At 24.8% G+C, this 16,853-nt stretch overlaps 6 protein-coding genes across 11 annotated transcripts in view; 3 read left to right on the top strand and 3 right to left on the bottom strand.

Annotated features, from left to right (window-relative positions):
* LOC122713454 (retinoic acid receptor RXR) overlaps positions 1-5,460 on the bottom strand; it is a 56,550-nt gene extending 51,090 nt beyond the window's left edge. Inside the window, exon 1 of one of the 2 annotated variants that reach the window (XM_043933922.1) lies at positions 5,163-5,460. In XM_043933922.1, the coding sequence (XP_043789857.1) occupies positions 5,163-5,181 (19 nt within the window). In that variant the 5' untranslated portion in view covers positions 5,182-5,460. The remainder of the gene's footprint in view (positions 1-5,162) is intronic. The other variant, XM_043933916.1, reaches the window with a different exon arrangement.
* An 882-nt stretch (positions 5,461-6,342) lies between these two features.
* LOC122713342 (uncharacterized protein C7orf26 homolog) lies at positions 6,343-7,825 on the top strand. Its single transcript, XM_043933695.1, has 4 exons — positions 6,343-6,488; positions 6,573-7,194; positions 7,266-7,555; positions 7,623-7,825. The coding sequence occupies exons 1-4, from the start codon at positions 6,410-6,412 to the stop codon at positions 7,709-7,711; spliced, it is 1,080 nt and encodes a 359-aa protein (XP_043789630.1). The 5' UTR covers positions 6,343-6,409; the 3' UTR covers positions 7,712-7,825.
* Positions 7,826-7,905: 80 nt separating this feature from the next.
* LOC122713362 (ribosomal RNA-processing protein 7 homolog A) lies at positions 7,906-8,933 on the bottom strand. Its single transcript, XM_043933727.1, has 4 exons — positions 8,874-8,933; positions 8,453-8,785; positions 8,078-8,383; positions 7,906-7,991 (listed from the first exon to the last, which is right to left on the bottom strand). Exons 1-4 carry the CDS (start codon positions 8,914-8,916, stop codon positions 7,906-7,908), a joined length of 768 nt encoding a protein of 255 aa, XP_043789662.1. The 5' UTR covers positions 8,917-8,933.
* Positions 8,934-9,678: 745 nt separating this feature from the next.
* On the top strand, positions 9,679-12,450 carry LOC122713320 (transmembrane protein 145-like). The gene is made up of 4 exons (XM_043933668.1): positions 9,679-10,052; positions 10,905-11,328; positions 11,390-11,979; positions 12,091-12,450. Exons 1-4 carry the CDS (start codon positions 9,900-9,902, stop codon positions 12,358-12,360), a joined length of 1,437 nt encoding a protein of 478 aa, XP_043789603.1. The 5' UTR covers positions 9,679-9,899; the 3' UTR covers positions 12,361-12,450.
* LOC122713322 (FAD-linked sulfhydryl oxidase ALR) lies at positions 12,235-13,854 on the bottom strand. Of its 4 annotated transcripts, none has more exons than XR_006346478.1 (4): positions 13,774-13,854; positions 13,261-13,452; positions 12,576-13,028; positions 12,235-12,374 (listed from the first exon to the last, which is right to left on the bottom strand). XR_006346478.1 is itself a non-coding variant. In XM_043933671.1 (3 exons), exons 2-3 carry the CDS (start codon positions 13,342-13,344, stop codon positions 12,636-12,638), a joined length of 477 nt encoding a protein of 158 aa, XP_043789606.1. In that variant the 5' UTR covers positions 13,345-13,452; positions 13,612-13,752; the 3' UTR covers positions 12,506-12,635. The 4 variants fall into 4 exon arrangements, 1 of the variants encoding a protein (XP_043789606.1); XR_006346476.1 differs by lacking the exon at positions 13,774-13,854 and adding an exon at positions 13,612-13,752; XR_006346477.1 differs by lacking the exon at positions 13,774-13,854 and having other exon boundaries at positions 13,261-13,566.
* LOC122713321 lies at positions 13,715-16,513 on the top strand. Of its 2 annotated transcripts, none has more exons than XR_006346475.1 (8): positions 13,715-14,053; positions 14,133-14,627; positions 14,709-14,917; positions 15,015-15,088; positions 15,174-15,285; positions 15,347-15,409; positions 15,580-15,712; positions 15,789-15,927. XR_006346475.1 is itself a non-coding variant. In XM_043933669.1 (8 exons), the coding sequence occupies exons 1-8, from the start codon at positions 13,870-13,872 to the stop codon at positions 15,919-15,921; spliced, it is 1,428 nt and encodes a 475-aa protein (XP_043789604.1). In that variant the 5' UTR covers positions 13,719-13,869; the 3' UTR covers positions 15,922-16,513. The 2 variants fall into 2 exon arrangements, 1 of the variants encoding a protein (XP_043789604.1); XM_043933669.1 differs by having other exon boundaries at positions 13,719-14,053; positions 15,555-15,712; positions 15,789-16,513.
* Positions 16,514-16,853: the final 340 nt, after the last annotated feature.

Genomic DNA, 16,853 nt, shown 5'->3' with positions numbered 1-16,853 from the left:
AAAACTACTTTATCGAAACAAGATACCCACTTGGCCTAATTATAAGAACATGTATCGAAGATTGATATGTACATAACAAAATAAAAATGAAAAAAACTCAATCCCGATAAATTTCGAGAAAAAAAGGAAAGAAAATCGGTTTCGAACGAAGTAATTTAATATCGTGTATAAGATCGAAGTCAAACTGGGGAGTTTTCCACGAATTCGCGGCAACTTGGGCTTTAAACATGAATGATTGAAATGGTCAATTCACGCGAACTGTAGAACTTGATTCAAGCTATGGAAAAATACTAGAATGACGAACATTTTTTTTACATTAGAAACATAAATTTCACTAGATGAACGCATAACAATTAAAAAATAATTAGAATTATTTAAGATAGAACGTAATTATGCATATAAATATCTTCTCAACAGCGTTGTTGTTAAATAAGAAATAATTACTTATCATTATTATATAAATAATAAGTCATATATTGATTATACAGAAAGATATAATAATTACATAAAATTACAATATGACAATTTGAAACTAGCAGATGAATGATTCCTGCAAATATCTATTCATAATTCTTTATTCATACAATTAAAAATTCCGATTCTCACATCTAACACGCAATAATTCTACAATCACTATTTTTCTTTAATCTCAAATAATCAAATTAATAATATATCTTTAAAGTTAAACAAAAATTTAGAAAAAAAAAAAAAAAAAACGATCAAAAATCCTTCTATCTAGAAAAATCCTTAAGAGGATAATTATAAAGATGAAAATTCTTAAGAAGAAATAGTTTTTTATGCTGAATTTATCATTTTATCGAATACAGACACTTATCCCCAAGAAACATTTGAACCACAACGCAATAATTGCACGCATAGCTTACATAATCGCGCACTATCGTTACAAAACCTTGAATGCATCGCGATCAATAAACTCTTCGCACCCGTCTATTTATATTTCGAAATAGGAGAGAAAAAGAGAGAGACGAACTTGTGCATATTTATCAAAAATGAGACAAGCGTATAATTCGCGCGAAACGAGTGATCAAGACTATCGACTATGGCTCCATCTATCTGGAAGTTCCTTTCTTCAATTGTTGAAACATCGTCTCGATCTTGAGCAATTTGTTAAACGTATCGCCGCAATTATATTTTCTTTTTCATTTTTTTTTAACTTTCTTTTATTTTTCTCTTTTCATTTCTTTCTCATTTTTTTCAATAACGACCTATCTTTATTTGTACCGTGACTTCATCGCGGGATAATCTTATCATCTGTATCGAAGAGCAAACAGGTCTCTTACCTTACACCGAGAAGTAAAAAAAATTTTTAGATTTTTTTTTTTAAATGTTGTTCATCGTTGAGTATAAAGAAACGATGAATGGTTTGTTCAAATGATTTCAAATTTTAATATATTTAATATTTAAGAAAATGATTTCTTTTCTAAATTAAAATAATTAAGAAAATGTAACACGTTAGATCGTTAATTCCATTCCATTTCATTAAAATAGTCAAATAAAAACAATTATCGAAGAATAATTATAAGAGATTCAATTTCCTCCTTTCGAAGCCTGAAGGATTAAATAATGAACATTTATTTCAGAAGATTACTCAAGTATTGATGCAAAGATTAAAAATTTATTATTGAAACGGATTCATTCTGAAAACAGATCAATCGCGTTAAACTCGTCATTCAGCAAACGTCATTATTTGAATTGGTACAGAAACGCGATCCTGGCATTGTTTCGACCAGTTTCAAACGAAGGCGTCAATTTCTAAAGCCTGAGCTTCGCCAATTTACAAGGATAGCGTATACTCCGTTGCATTTAATTTCGAACCGGTAATAACTACGGCTAACTATGGATTCCATTACACGTTTTCCATGCCAATTAACAAGATAGAACTTCAAGTGTGGGCGGACATGCACATTCGCCCGTTTAGATAGTCCAACTCGATTCCCCGTATCGGGTCAGGACATCCTGGCAATTGTATCGCATCCTCAAAACGTACAATTTCAAGGATTATTTTCATGAACATACAGATACAAAAAATATTTTAAATCACGGGAAAATATGATGATTTTAAAATTGATTTTTTATGGAAAATTGACTAAGATAATGGGAAAGAAAAACGTTGGTCGAACGATTTAAAATTTTTTTCATGGAATTCTAGAGAAATAAAGTTTTTAAAAGGAGATTTCACATTAAAAATCGATTTAGCGTTAATTTAAGATTCATCAACAATCTTAAAAAAATCAGTATCTAATTCACCGTGTAATTCTCATTAACGAGGGAATTCGTGAAATTCTATTTCCGAGAACGACGAAATCGTATGATACCCGATGGACGAGCATAATCTCATGCAAGGTCATCGATTATCCATTCTTGTGATTCGCGTTCAATATTACGCGACTCAATAACATTTATATTATAATCCATAAATATTTGAGTATATCGATGAAATAAGATCAAAAAATTTATTTCATTGGTAATTTGCGAAATAATTAGATATATATTATAAAAATAAATTGTATAAATGAAAAAATATTGGTGAATATGAATTGTAATTTTAAATACTTTTCTCGTTTTTCCTATTCATAGCTAGATAAACATTCTAATAGAATAAAATTTGAACAGAAGTACTATTCAGTTGTGCATTCGGAAATGCAAAAAATTCTATTTAAAACTAGTCTCTAAAAAATTATATAATTTTTATTTAATCATAAGGATAAAATATATAGTATAAGTCCATTTGTGTTTATTTTTTTTATCTTTTCTTAGAAATGAACGGATGTTCTATTTGTGTATAAAGTAAAACTACACAATTGATCTTGAAGTATATCTTTTCAAAAATTAAACAAGAAAGAATCTTAAATATCCTAATAATCCTAATAATCCTAATAAAAAGCATGATCTCTCTTTAAAAACCAACTAGAATACATTTTTTTCAAATTATTCAACTAAAATTAATATAAATTATTCAACTAAGTATGTTAAAAGTATGTTCCAAGAAAGATTAATATCCAATTGCAATGCAAATTAAAGCACAATGAGAGAGGAATACATAACATATACAATCCAATATAATAAAAAAGAAGAAGAATATATAAGAAAAGAAAAAAAAAGAAAAAATACGAGATTGCATATTAGAAAAATAAAAAGAGGAAAAGAGAAGAAGAGACAACAGAAGACAGGTTAGGAAGGCGGTGTTACCGGCACGGACAGAAATAAAGTAGAAAGAAATAACTAAGAAACAAAAAGAAAGATAAAGAAAGAGAGTGCAATCATGTTTGTCCTTGAATTTATATAACAAGAGTCTAACAGCGAAAGAAAAGGATTTTAAAAAAAGAAATAAAAAAATGGATAAAAAAAAAAAGAATAGATAAAAAAAGAAAAATAATGTCTCCAATAACATTCAAAATATCCAGTGTGTGCTTCTACAATCATTATATTTTATTAATCATCCATTTCAAAAATTTTATTAAAAAAATTTTATTAAAGTTCAATAAAATAAAAAGATATTGATAAAAACTTCGATGAAAAATTATTTTTGAATTAAATATAATTCAAATAGCATATATATGTATAAATTTATCTTTAAAAATATAATATCTTTAAATATATAATATCTTTTATTAATATTCAATTGAATAATGCATTTTATAACATTTTTCATTTGAATTTAAAAAACATATACAAAATAAAATAAAATTAATTATAATATATATTTTAATATTATAATTAAAATATATATCAATTTTATATTTAATAATTTTTTAATATTAATGTTTATTATCAAAACATTAATAATAGAATAAATAAAAAACATGTGAAAAAAACAAATTACAGTTGATGCACAGTTAATCGAATTTTTTTCCAAACTTTTCCTCTAAACATTAATTTTTAATTAATTTTTTTGATATAGTATTTATTTTTTTGATACAATATTTTATCTAATTTATTAATTCGATTATTAATTTGATTTATTAATTTGATTTAATCTTGATTATTATTAAATAGAAAAATAGTTTACTTCGTTACATTACTCTATTCATCTATAAAAGGGTTGAAGGGCAACAAAAACAAAGAGGGTTAATTCGCACTAGCTTGAGGTAGGACGTGCACAAATAGTCGACAGGTGTCGCCACATTGCAACACATGCCGGACTCAGTCGAGAGATAATAATTCTCACGTGTCTCTGTCAAGCGGCTTCAATTCACTATACATACGAGAGATTATCTAGGTTAGAGACATGTTATATTATTGCGTAATATTGAATGCTATCTGACTATATAGCTATCTGACTTTCTTTTCTATCTCAAAGAAAAATATTAAAAAAACATAAAATATAAGCAACATCCCTTCTAATAATCGATTATTTATAAATAAAAAAAAGACTAAACTTCAAAGAAATAACACAAATTTTGGATTGGTTCTTATATTTTTCTGGTAGTTCTCGATAAATAATATTCAAAAATATCAGTTTTAAATGAAAAAAACTTGCAATTCAAAAATAATTTTTGTTTCAAAAATTGCATTAGACTTACAAATGAATACATTTACAAAATAATAATCTCAATGTTATATTTGTAAGAGAATTTAAGTTTAGATTAGAGTTCTAGATTATATTTTTTTGTTAGGTTAAGTTTTAGTTGAATTTGAGCTAAATTACATTAGATTAAGATTAGATTAGACATAAAAATTTTTAATATTCAAATTTTTTAATTTTATTTATCGAACACTATCAAAAAATATAGGATCGTTTAAAAATTAATATTCCAAAAATTTATCAATAAATATTAAAAGTAATGTTTCCATCTTAAATTACTTCTATCTTTATATATTATATGATATGCGTAAGAATTGAATCAAGAGAGAAAAGTACAGTCAAGATCAAAAGTCAGATACATGACATAGATTTGACTGAAAGAGTAATTTTCACAGGAAGGCTATTCCAAAGACAAATGTTATAATCGTAAAGAGTTCAAGATGAATAGAAGATAACTCCAAAAAGAAATTCATCGCTAATATCGCGGTCAAATACCGCGAATGCGGTCACTGAACTAGTTCCGTTTCGACCCTGACACTGCCATTGCCCCCAGGTCGCGATTTGTGTCAGAGGCTCAATATTGTCATGATTTTATTTATATGCACATATACCTCACCTCTTTCGCTAGATTCCATTTCGCAAAAGCCTTAGACACCGTGCTGGACGTACGGTACACGACACGAGTATTGAACAAGTACACGTGGAATATTACTTGTAGATTACGGGCCGCTAGCTTAAAATTCACCACGATATAAACATGGCCGGTCGCTCTCTTGTCACAATTATCCTGAGGGCGTTGAACTTTCCCGAAATTGAAAGACACATAAGTAAAACACCAAAACTATCTTTTCTTTTTTTTCGATGCACAAGAAAAATAGTAAAGTACTGTAGCTTAGTGCGTGCTGTCTAAAAATAGATCCTGAATTCGGCGATTGTTTTGACTAACAATGTGATTCGCAACCTACTCAAAGGTGGCGCTACATATAATAAGTCCAATCCTCTACATATAAAGTGAAAGAAAATATAAATTTCATTGCAATTCTGAAAAAATGTATAAAATATATATCATAAAATAAAATTTCAATAAACTATTTATATAAATTTAAAACAAATAAAAATAGAATATTTATATAAAATATATATCAAGTATCTTTCAAATATTTTATAAAAATATATGAATATAAATTCAATTTTTTTTATTTTATAATTATTTATATTTTTTTTATATTTTTTAGTTAAAAAAATTATTGTTTTTAATATCATGTATATTTTAAAATATAAAAATAATTCATTAAAAAAGTTAAAATTATTAAAAGTTATTTTAAATTATATTATTTAAAGTATTATTCAACTTAAAACTTAAAAAATTTTATAATAAATTATATAAATTTTATTATAAATTATATATTAAATATAATATAATTAAATATTAAATATATAAATAATAATTAAATTTATATTATATTTAAATATGTAAAAGTAATTATATATGTAATTATATATGTGTATGTGTATATAATAAAAATTTATGATTTTTCTAACTTATGATATTTGCGAACATATATATTTATATGGGACTTAGTATACAAACAATATATACATTTATAATAAATTTTTCTTTTTCGCGCTTTATAACATGTAAATTTAACTGCATGTTTATTGGATATTTAATAACAGAAATTCAAATGAATGAAAAGAACCAATCAATATGCATTAATAAAAGAAAACATGTCGCATTCATGAAAATGCGGAAGTATAGCTTTAATAAATACATTCAATGTTTTGATAATCTGACTTGTTAAGTGTAATGAAAAATAATTTCTTTTAAATGTATGCACATATTATAGTAGTATATATGCATTAATGGCAGGGAATGATATAAAACAAAGTTTACGTAAATTAGATTTTCCTTATTGCGCTAGAGAAGCATTATGCAAAATCGGTAATACAATAGTTAACATAGGTTAGGTTATAAGTCTAATAATTTTTATCATCTTTTTTATTATTATATTGCTATTTTATGTAGAGATATTATGCAGCAGACCTGGGAAACAAATGGATTTACAACTGGATTTAATATCGGAATTTGTATTTGGAGAAATAGAAAGACGAAAAAAACGTAATTTGACAATAGCAATACAAGAATTGCAATTAATAGAAGTTCTAAGCGATTTTTTTCAAAGTCCTGGAGGAAGTGCTGCTGTGCGCAATGCAGTTTTTTTATCTCTTTTTCCTGCAGATAGTCCCAGATATAAAATCTTAGGCAATTTAGTATCTTTATCCATTGCAACTCAAAATAAAGCAGTCTTGAATGCAACTGGAATTTGGATGCAACAATTAGGATCTACTTCATCACAGAGTGTAGGATTAGCAAGGCATGTACTTAATGACTATTTTGTCCTTACTCCAAAATCTATTGACAAGTTGAAGCAGCTTCCTGTTCTTGCATCACATTTCACTGCCAACTTACTAACGGCAATAGGTGAAGTTTATGAAGACAAAGATCCACCTACGGAACTGCTCAGATTGGTAGGAGAATGGATAGATGAAAACCCAAGCTTATTATTAACTCCTTTGATGGATAATCCTGCTTTACCAACTGGTGGAATTCCAATGACACCAATAACACCAATTGCAGGTTTATTTAGGTAATTCAAATAACCATTTTTTTGCATAATTAAATATAAAAAATTTATACTTTAAATTTTGCGTTTTTTAGATGGTGCATTTTATCACCTGTACGTTCAAATGCTATAGAAAATACAGAATATTCAGAGGAACAAAAAAAATTGTATTCTAAAATTCAACAACTGCTTATGGACTCAGTATTAAGATTAAAAAATAGTGGAAATAATAAACATGCAATATCCGCACAACATTTTGCAGCTACTACTCGAACTTTGACAACTAATTTACAATCTCATTCTACTTCACATGATTTAGCTATGGAACGCCTTGCTCAAGCTGTTAGTGCAGCTATGTCTGCAAATTGTATTTATGGAAACAAACGTACATATTATAATTCTTTATTATAAAATTAATTTTTAATTAAAAATTAACTTATATTTTTTTACAGAAGAGTTATTGGCTTTGTTACAACCTCTATCATATCAACATTTTTTAATTGAATGGACATTACAGACTTATGCATCCAAAGCTGCTTAATAAATATAATTTCTATTATTATTTTCATTATGGAATTGTAAATAAATTTAAATTTAATATGCAATATCATAATATAAATGTAAACAAAGTTATAAATATCTATTTAATCATAAGTTTATATCATTAATATTGATATGTATATTATTTTATAAAAATATCTATCATTAAATATATTTTATATTATACATAAAAAGTTAAAATGGTTTAAATGTTCTCTTTAATTTTAAATCTTGTAATCTTTTTTTATCTAATTCAAATTTCTTTCTTAATTCTGCCAAATCTGTAAAAAAAAAGAAGTTTAATTATATTCTAAATATTAAAATCTTATATACATATATATTAAAATTAATATGATATAAAACTTACTCTGTTTTTTACTCTCACGAATTTGGAAAGTATAAAAGTTAAGTAACTGTTTTTTCTTATTTTTTTGTTCTTCTTTATGTTGTACTTTATTAATTGTAGATTCTTTTCTGGAAAGTGCAAATTGTCCTCTTTTCTTTCGTCCTGTTACAGTTACCCAACCATCATTATTTTGTACTTCTTCCTCCATAATTTTTTCTTTTATTATTTTCTCAGCAATTTTTTTATCATAATTTTGCATATAAGTTTCAATTTCCTTTTTCATTTTTTTTTCATTGCATACAGAATGATTATATTCAATACACCATTCTATATAATTAATTAAAATAAATAAAATATTTTATCTAGAGAAATCCATATATAATTCGTTTAACTTACTTCTTATTCCTGTTAAGCAGTAATTATTCCCATCATTTAATGTTATTATATAATCATCAGAAATTTCTAATGCTTTCTCTAGATCGGATTCATTTTCAAAAATTATATATGCTGTTTTGAATCCCTTAGAAATTATAAAATAAACATTAGAAACAATTCCACACAAATCACCAAATATTTTCTTTAAATTTTTAGATGTAACATAAGGAGGAATATTTAACATAAATAATGTCCTTCCTCTAGGATGTTCTGGTTCCTGATTTCTAATCGAATGTTCTTTAAAAAATAATTGATGTTTGTCAGTAGTTTCTTCGTTAAATCGAATCCACATTGCTAAAAAATTAAAGAATCATATTGAAATTTACTTAGAAATAAATATATTGCTTATGATTGCTTATGAAGAAAATAATTATATACTTACTCTTAAAACCTTTAAGATTATTTTTTTTATTTATCATAATCATTTCGTTATTTATAACCTCTATTGAAATTAATGAAAATTAATAATTTTTAATAATATTGAATTTTTTGTAATACACATGCACACACACATATATATATTATAATAGAAATCAATTTAATAAATATATACATTTATTAGCTAGTATATACATAATACTATACTATATTTTTACTTTTATTCTTTCAAGTGTACAATAGTACATACAATATGTCTTCTATTAAAAGCTATTCAATTTCCTTACATATAGCATATCACGCTCGTTCGGTAACTGAGCTCATGTATATTGACTGAGTAAATAAATATAAATAGTTGTACATATATATGTATGTACATCAATGAATGAGCAAAATATAAACACAAAATTAATCATACTACATTTTTAAGAAATAATTACATTATATTAATATATTTTAAAGTTATATCACTGAATAACATTTATATACACTGAATAACATATATACATAATATATTGATATTTAATCGGAAATGTTGAAAAAATTAATGTATATGTAATGTATAAAAAAATATTTAACATAATATTAAATAGTAATTATTTTTTTATATTTGCATATCTTTATAAATTATATTTTATTAAATTCTAATAAACTTTAAACATTTAATATTTTTTTTTTAGAAACATATATAATAATACTATTTGAATTTCGTAATTTTACTTAATTTTATTTATATATATATAATTATAAATATTGTTTTATTATATTTTATTATCATCATATTAGTGAAAAAAAAAATATCAAGATCATAAAAAGCATATACTAAACATACAATAAATCAATTTCTAATTTTTCGAATTACGATTCAAAAACTCAGATTTATTTATGCTATTAAATTTTAATATTTTTTTTATTAAAAATTTTTTTTTCTAAATTTTATATTAAATGTTTATATCTCAATATATATTAATTGAAATGCATAATTTTAATGGCTATGAAATATTGATCATGAGAAAAACAGCAAGGTAACATGTTGCAGATATGTAGATACCATTTCAATTCAGGAAAATTGTACAATCGTGTGTCAATTATGTTTAACATATTGTCATTCTTTTTCATAATATTTCAATACTTAACATATTCAGAAAATAAAATTCTTCAAGGACAACTTATAACACGTGAAGTACTATAAATATCTTTTTGAATCTTTTAAATTTTGTCTAAAATCTTTGAATCTATTTTACAATATCATTCATATTAATTTTAAAAAAATAATTTGTAATAAATATATATATATTTTTTTAAAAATATATATTAATTGTAATTATATTTAATTTTAATTAAATAAAAATACTATATTATATAAAATATTCTTGTTATTATAAACTAATATTTCTCTTCTAAAAAAATAAATAAAGGAGAAGAAAAATTTTTTATATTTTTTATAATTAATATAATAGCATATGTCAATTTTTTATTTTTGCAATATTTTTGAAAATGGAAGATAATCTTTAGTTTTTTAAATTAGAATTAGAATTAGAATTATATATATATTTTTTGTCATTTCAATTATAATAATTTTCAATGCCATACAAAATCAGGGATAAATAAAATAATTTATATATTTCTATAAATAAAATAATTATATATTTATATATTATATTTGCAATTTAAAAATATATTTTGATTGAAGCTAAATATATTTTCATTGAAGCTATATTGTACATTCAATGTAATTTATGTGTATAAAGATTAATTTTTTAATTTATGATTAATTTTTCGTTTTTAATATTGATGTTCTCTTTATAAATTATTAATATCAATATTTACATCATATACGATGTCTTTAACACTTCGATAACGCACGATGATAATGTTTATTTTTATTTATACAGGTCCCATATAATTTAAAAAATTACGGATTTACTTTCATTTCCCAAATATATTGTAAATATAAAAAATATGCTATTATCTTGTTTTTAAAAAACAATAAAATTTTCCAATATATTACTATAAAAAATAATTCCCTTTTTAGAATTGGGCATTTTTAGCAAGATTTTGCTTTTTAACGGAACAAGGTATATTTCGATATAAATTTGAATTAGGAGGCAGAGAAGAAGATTTAAAAATATTATTATATTATGATGCACCTGATCAATGGCCAAGCATTTATCCTTCGAACAAAACGTGCATTGAAAAAGAATCTATACTTTGGCATGGAATTGGTCAAATAATACCACTATCTACAGTAACATTTGAAGAATCAGGATGCATCGAAAAAGATGCTGTAATACGATGTTCCAGTAATCGTAGATTTCGATCATCTCGTCCAAGATGGTGGTTCATTGCATTAGCAGATTGTTCTTCAAAAAGTGGATTAAATATCTCATATTCAATATCATTAACAAATGCACCACATGAGAATTTCTGGAAAGAACACTTTTCAGCAGATGAATTTTGTAAGTAATTCTCTTGATTTAAAATCATTTAATATTATTTACTTAAATCCATTTTTTTCAGATATATTGCCAGAATTATTAATTATTGCTTTTATTTATGTGATACTTGTAATATTAAGTTTTTATTTAGCTATGCAATTAAGAGCAAGAAGATTATTACATATATCTTATAAAATATTTATGGCTTCATTATTTTGTCAATTAGTGGGAGTATTATTTGAAATTTATAATTATATAAATCTTGGTTTGAGAGGAATATCAATAGAAAGTGCTTCTTTATTCGGTCAACTCTTAGAAGCATGTTCAGATATTTTATATACTGTACTTATGTTATTATTAGCACTTGGTTTTACAGTAACTAAAAGTGTTTTAACATCAAAACAAATTCGATGGCTCATATGTTTTATTTGCTTGATTTCTTTTTGTCAATTTTCATTGTATATTTATCAATCCGATATCTTTGATCCTGGATTGATATTATATATTTATGAGTCACCACCAGGTTATGGATTAATAATATTAAAGTTGATTGCATGGATTATATTTTCTCTTCGTTGTTTTAAGACTGTTAGAAAAATGTCAACAAAACTTCACTTTTATGGTTCATTATTTTCATTGGGATCAGCATGGTTTTTATGTCATCCATTAACGGTACATAAAAAATATACATTTGATTCTATACATAACAAAATATTATGTAATAAAATATTTATAAAGAATTTATTATTTATTCTTTAATATATAAAAACATTTATTTTATAGGTACTCTGCATTACTTTATTAGTAGATGAATGGGTAAGAGAGAGTGTTGCTAAAGGCTGTTCATTATGGACTGTTTTTATGGGACATATAGTATTTTTATATATCACTAGGCCATCTATGGCTAATAAACGTTTTCCATTTCATATCAGAACATGTCAAGTTATGCCAATTGGTGGTGAAGGACAAGATCACAGTTATGAACCCAATATTAGAACAGCAAGTTCTGCATTCACTATTTCACATTTAACACCATCTATTTTACAATCTTAATAATAAGCATATACCTTAAAATATATGATAATCTATGTAATTATAATTGTACAATGATTCTCTTTTTATTATTTTCTTTAATGTTCATAATTAACAAAGAATATTATATTTAATAATTAGTTAATTAGACAATAGTAAATAATAATTTATATATAATATTAATATTTTAACTATTATAGCATCTCTAACAAAAGTATTTACAATAATTAACTTACATGATGTTTTATATCACATATAGGTTTCATTACAAAATTTACAATTGTAATTAGTGATCATCAATCACATGAACCATCAAGCCAACCATATTTCCATTTTTGATTAACAAGTTTACAATCAAATTCTGGTTTTCCAAGTTTTCTATTTACCTCATTATGTATCTTACAAAGCCATTGGCTCAACTGTTCCTGTGAATTAGTTTCTGGTGGGGAATGTTTTAATTGTTCCTGTAAATCTTCTGCACATACATTGCAAGGGTAAAACTTAGAAAATATATGAAAAAACTGTTTCATATCTGACTTTTGTTCTTCACTTGGATTATTAGGATAATATGCTGCCATAGTATGTAAAAATGACCATGTTACTGAACCTAATTCATCTTTATCTAATGGACAATCATTACGTTTCACTTTATTTACAGATGGATTTTTCTTTTTCTTTTCCTCAGATTCCTGGCAAAATGAAATATATTTGAAAATTGTATTATGAGAATTGTACAATAACTTAAATGTAATATTTTTGACCTTTTAAAATATTTAATATTTATTATTAACTTAAATTATTATTAATTTAGAATATTGTTTACATAATGATATATTTTTTAATAAATATGAAATTAAAAATAGTTTTTTTATTAAAAAAAAAAACTGTGACAGAATAATAGATAATTTTATTTTCTTATACCTTTTCGGATTCCAAAGTCTTTCTTTGACTTTTTGCCCATGATTTAAAATCCATACATGCACGACAAGGTTTTTCGTTAGACATTCTATTGCTAAAGTTGAAGTATACATTCGTAAATATGTTTAAAAATTGTTGTAATTAACAATATTTCCACGTGGAAGATAACCTCTTTTATGAAAATGATTCGTTCACCTGTTATATTGAAAAGTTAACATAAATATTTCACATCGTATCACATCATATTCGATTTAATAATAAATATTTATTAAATCACGATTCAAATTCATTATAAGTTTTTTAATAGCTAATTTTCTTTGAATACTGATATATGACATATATATAAATAAATACCTTTATATATAACAACTTGCAACTCATTTCAGTTAAGAAATGTAATAATAACGTTATAGTATTACGAAACACAAAAGATATGGAGAGAAAAGCTCAAAACATGCACTGTTCCTACATTCACGTTGAGTGATGAAAAAGAAGAAAAAATTGCGTACAACTAACCTGACCTGATTGCAGTCAACGAGTGACAAATGTTAAGTGCAGTTTTGACTGCACCGCAAATGATACGATTGTCGGTAAAGTTGATCTTCTGCATAGATGATGGCGAATCGTAAAAAAAGTAATGATTCGTCTCGATCCGTACCAAAATATCCAAGGCGTAATATCATATTTTCATCATCTTCATCTTCTGAAGAAGAGGTAACAACGGGATGTCGAAGTTGTAGAAACACATCGAAAGAATACTTTGCTAGGAATCGTATTGGGACAGAATCCCAAACAGGTTAGATTTAACCTGCTATTTGTTAATAAAATTAAGCTGATAATTAGCTTAATATTTTTTGTTTTTTAATTTTTCACAGGACAAAATACATCAAGAATCGAAGAAAATCCTTTTAGTTTTAAGCATTTTCTAAAAAATGGTTCACAAGTAAATTATCAGAATGCTGGAGCTCGTCCAAAAGTTTATACTTCTCCAACACCATATAATTTAGAAAAAGGTTCTACTGTTTATTCTCGTAACCCAACAGAATTACCAGATTTTGTACAAGATCACTTGGTTGTAGAGCAATATTATCTAAATCATGAGCCCAAACAACAAACTATCTCAGATGTAGATAATCTTCCTGATTTTGCATTAAACAGTGTAGAACAAAGACAAACTCGACTCAGAAGTGAATCAAAGAAAAATGAGTCTAGTACTTCATGTGATCTTTCTTTTGATTTAACTGGAAATTTGGACAAAGCAATACTTCAAAGAAATCGATCTGTACCAAATACAAGTTGTTCCTCTCATTTAAATTTACCTGTTTTTGTTAGATCTAATATAGGACCTACTGAAAATCCAGAACCATTAGGTATTTAAATGATATATTGTTATATGATTTAAGTAATTTTTATAAATTTAAATTTTTTATTTATAATCTTTCATTATTTAGGATTTCCATTAGATTTACCAATATCTACAACTGAACCTGATTCTGAATCAAATGTTGCAGTAAGAGACTGTTCTCACTCAGGAGCAAATGAAGCAAATGTTCCAAAATCTTTACCAGATTTTTTAAATGATGGTCCTATTCATAATAGAACAGCATTGTCAACAGAATCTGGATCTATACCAAATAGTATAGAATCCACAGAAAGGAGGGTATGAATGAAATTAAATATTAAATTATAATACATTCATTATAATATTTATAATTATAACATTATAAATATATATAATATTCATAAATATTTTTCAGTTATTGTTAGAAAATGAAAGATTACGACAGGAATTAGAATTAGCTCAAAAACAAATTAATGAAAAATCACAGAGGTAAATTTTTTAAATTCTTATAATTTTTTTAAGTCTTTTAATAATAGAATATATTCTCTTCTTTATGTGTACATGTTTATTACAGAATTCAATTACTAGAATTAGAATTGACATCTAAAAAAGAAGTGGATCATGAAGAAACAATTCATCTTGAAAAAGCTATGGAACAAGTTGAAGATAATTTAAAACGTAGTACAGTGAGTATAAGAATATTTTTTATATTTAATCAATGTCCATAATTATAACTTTTTTTTATAGAAAAGAGCGGTAAATGCAGAAAGTACTATTTCATCAATGAAAAAAGAAATTAAATCTTTAACGGTTAGTATAAATTTTTGTCACTTTTGAAATATATATATTATATATATTATATATATTATATATATATATATTTATATATTATATTATATATATATATTTATATATAGTGTATTTAATTATAAAATGATAAAATGTCTCAATTCAGACGGAAATATCGTTACTCCGATTAGAAAACAAAGAACTTAGAGCTGGAATTGCAGCAGGAAATAGAAGTGAATATAGTTCTTCAAATATAGATCAAACAGTAAGAAGGCTAGCTGGTGATTTAAGACATGCTGCTTCATCAGCTGAAGTATCCTTAAGGTAAAGATTGATATTTGATTTTGAAATTCCTAAATTATATAATTTATATTATAATATATAAATTTAAAATTTATAGACAATTAATGTCTGGTGTGGACAATTTAAGAGTACTAGCTTCAGCACTTGAAAATGTGGATAGGATAGAAGACCGGACCAAAGATTTTCTACCAGATTTTGACGAAGATAATGCTGCTGGTCCTGCACTTTAATACATTCTTGTGTACTTCTTTTTCTGCATATTACCCTTATTTGACTTCTATGACATGTATCCCAGCCTGTGCTAAAAAGTTCCTTGAACTCACGCAATTGCGTTGTTGCGAGTACCCATTTTGGAGTCAATTAGTGATTTGATTCGATTGAAAAACACGATATTTACATCATGTTTGTTGTATCTTTATATATTAATAATAACTCTTCAATTTTGACTTACATAACAATTCTAAGTGTATTATATATCACCCATTTTGGCAAAGCATATCCTTTTAAATGTAATTTTAATCCATAGCAACAAACATGAATAAAATAATAGCTTAAATGTGATTTATCACGATGTGACTCCAAGCAAAAAAACTGATTTTAACTTTTATATGTATGTTTTGATGTGAAGCCATAACATAAAGCACTGGTTGGGATTCAGTACATAATTCCAACGCAATTAAAAAAAAAAAAAAAAAAAAAGAAAAAAACAATATTTTAATAGTTATTGTAACAATGTTACGTGTACAGTTTCAGATTACATGTTCAATTTCTTTGTAAATGTTGAAACTATCAGTTAAACAATTACATTTAAAGCAAAAGATTCTTCATGTATTTTTCTATTTAAGGGGGTACATGACTCTTGAGTCTCAGAAACATGAATCTCCTAATGAATAAGATTGTAATTACGATTGACAAATGTTTTTCTAAACAATGTATAATAATAATACATATATATACAAACAAATTAAATTTTTGAAAATTGCCTTTGTACGAAAGTTGATATACAAATGATTACAAATATTTAAATCTAAAAATCATACATCTATTTAAATACATTAAAAGTTAAAAATCATGTATTTATAATATAATAACACAATATTTTGTTTTCATAATACATTAACAATCATAAACATTTTAAAACTTGTGGATCAATATTTATAAA

This window comes from Apis laboriosa, unplaced genomic scaffold, assembly GCF_014066325.1.
Source record: "Apis laboriosa isolate Shangri-la unplaced genomic scaffold, ASM1406632v1 scaffold23_cov150, whole genome shotgun sequence".
Taxonomy (NCBI): domain Eukaryota; kingdom Metazoa; phylum Arthropoda; class Insecta; order Hymenoptera; family Apidae; genus Apis; species Apis laboriosa.
The sequence above is the reverse complement of the archived record's forward strand: the minus strand, read 5'-3'. Positions and strand labels throughout refer to the sequence as shown.

What these genes read in the sequence shown, in the direction of transcription:
- LOC122713321 (XM_043933669.1), top strand. Translation starts at nt 13,870, where the DNA reads ATGATGGCGAATCGTAAAAAAAGTAATGATTCGTCTCGATCCGTACCA. An exon ending in ATAATTTAAAACGTAGTACA is followed by an intron (nt 15,286 to 15,346) that starts GTGAGTATAAGA and finishes TTTTTTTTATAG; the next exon opens with AAAAGAGCGGTAAATGCAGA. An exon ending in AAGAAATTAAATCTTTAACG is followed by an intron (nt 15,410 to 15,554) that starts GTTAGTATAAAT and finishes GTCTCAATTCAG; the next exon opens with ACGGAAATATCGTTACTCCG.
- LOC122713322 (XM_043933671.1), bottom strand. Translation starts at nt 13,344, where the DNA reads ATGTCTAACGAAAAACCTTGTCGTGCATGTATGGATTTTAAATCATGG. An exon ending in AGACTTTGGAATCCGAAAAG is followed by an intron (nt 13,029 to 13,260) that starts GTATAAGAAAAT and finishes TCATTTTGCCAG; the next exon opens with GAATCTGAGGAAAAGAAAAA.
- LOC122713342 (XM_043933695.1), top strand. Translation starts at nt 6,410, where the DNA reads ATGGCAGGGAATGATATAAAACAAAGTTTACGTAAATTAGATTTTCCT. An exon ending in AGAAGCATTATGCAAAATCG is followed by an intron (nt 6,489 to 6,572) that starts GTAATACAATAG and finishes TATTTTATGTAG; the next exon opens with AGATATTATGCAGCAGACCT. An exon ending in CCAATTGCAGGTTTATTTAG is followed by an intron (nt 7,195 to 7,265) that starts GTAATTCAAATA and finishes TGCGTTTTTTAG; the next exon opens with ATGGTGCATTTTATCACCTG.
- LOC122713320 (XM_043933668.1), top strand. Translation starts at nt 9,900, where the DNA reads ATGTTGCAGATATGTAGATACCATTTCAATTCAGGAAAATTGTACAAT. An exon ending in GACAACTTATAACACGTGAA is followed by an intron (nt 10,053 to 10,904) that starts GTACTATAAATA and finishes TTCCCTTTTTAG; the next exon opens with AATTGGGCATTTTTAGCAAG. An exon ending in CTTTTCAGCAGATGAATTTT is followed by an intron (nt 11,329 to 11,389) that starts GTAAGTAATTCT and finishes CATTTTTTTCAG; the next exon opens with ATATATTGCCAGAATTATTA.
- LOC122713362 (XM_043933727.1), bottom strand. Translation starts at nt 8,916, where the DNA reads ATGATTATGATAAATAAAAAAAATAATCTTAAAGGTTTTAAGA. An exon ending in CTGCTTAACAGGAATAAGAA is followed by an intron (nt 8,384 to 8,452) that starts GTAAGTTAAACG and finishes TTAATTATATAG; the next exon opens with AATGGTGTATTGAATATAAT. An exon ending in TCGTGAGAGTAAAAAACAGA is followed by an intron (nt 7,992 to 8,077) that starts GTAAGTTTTATA and finishes TTTTTTTTACAG; the next exon opens with ATTTGGCAGAATTAAGAAAG.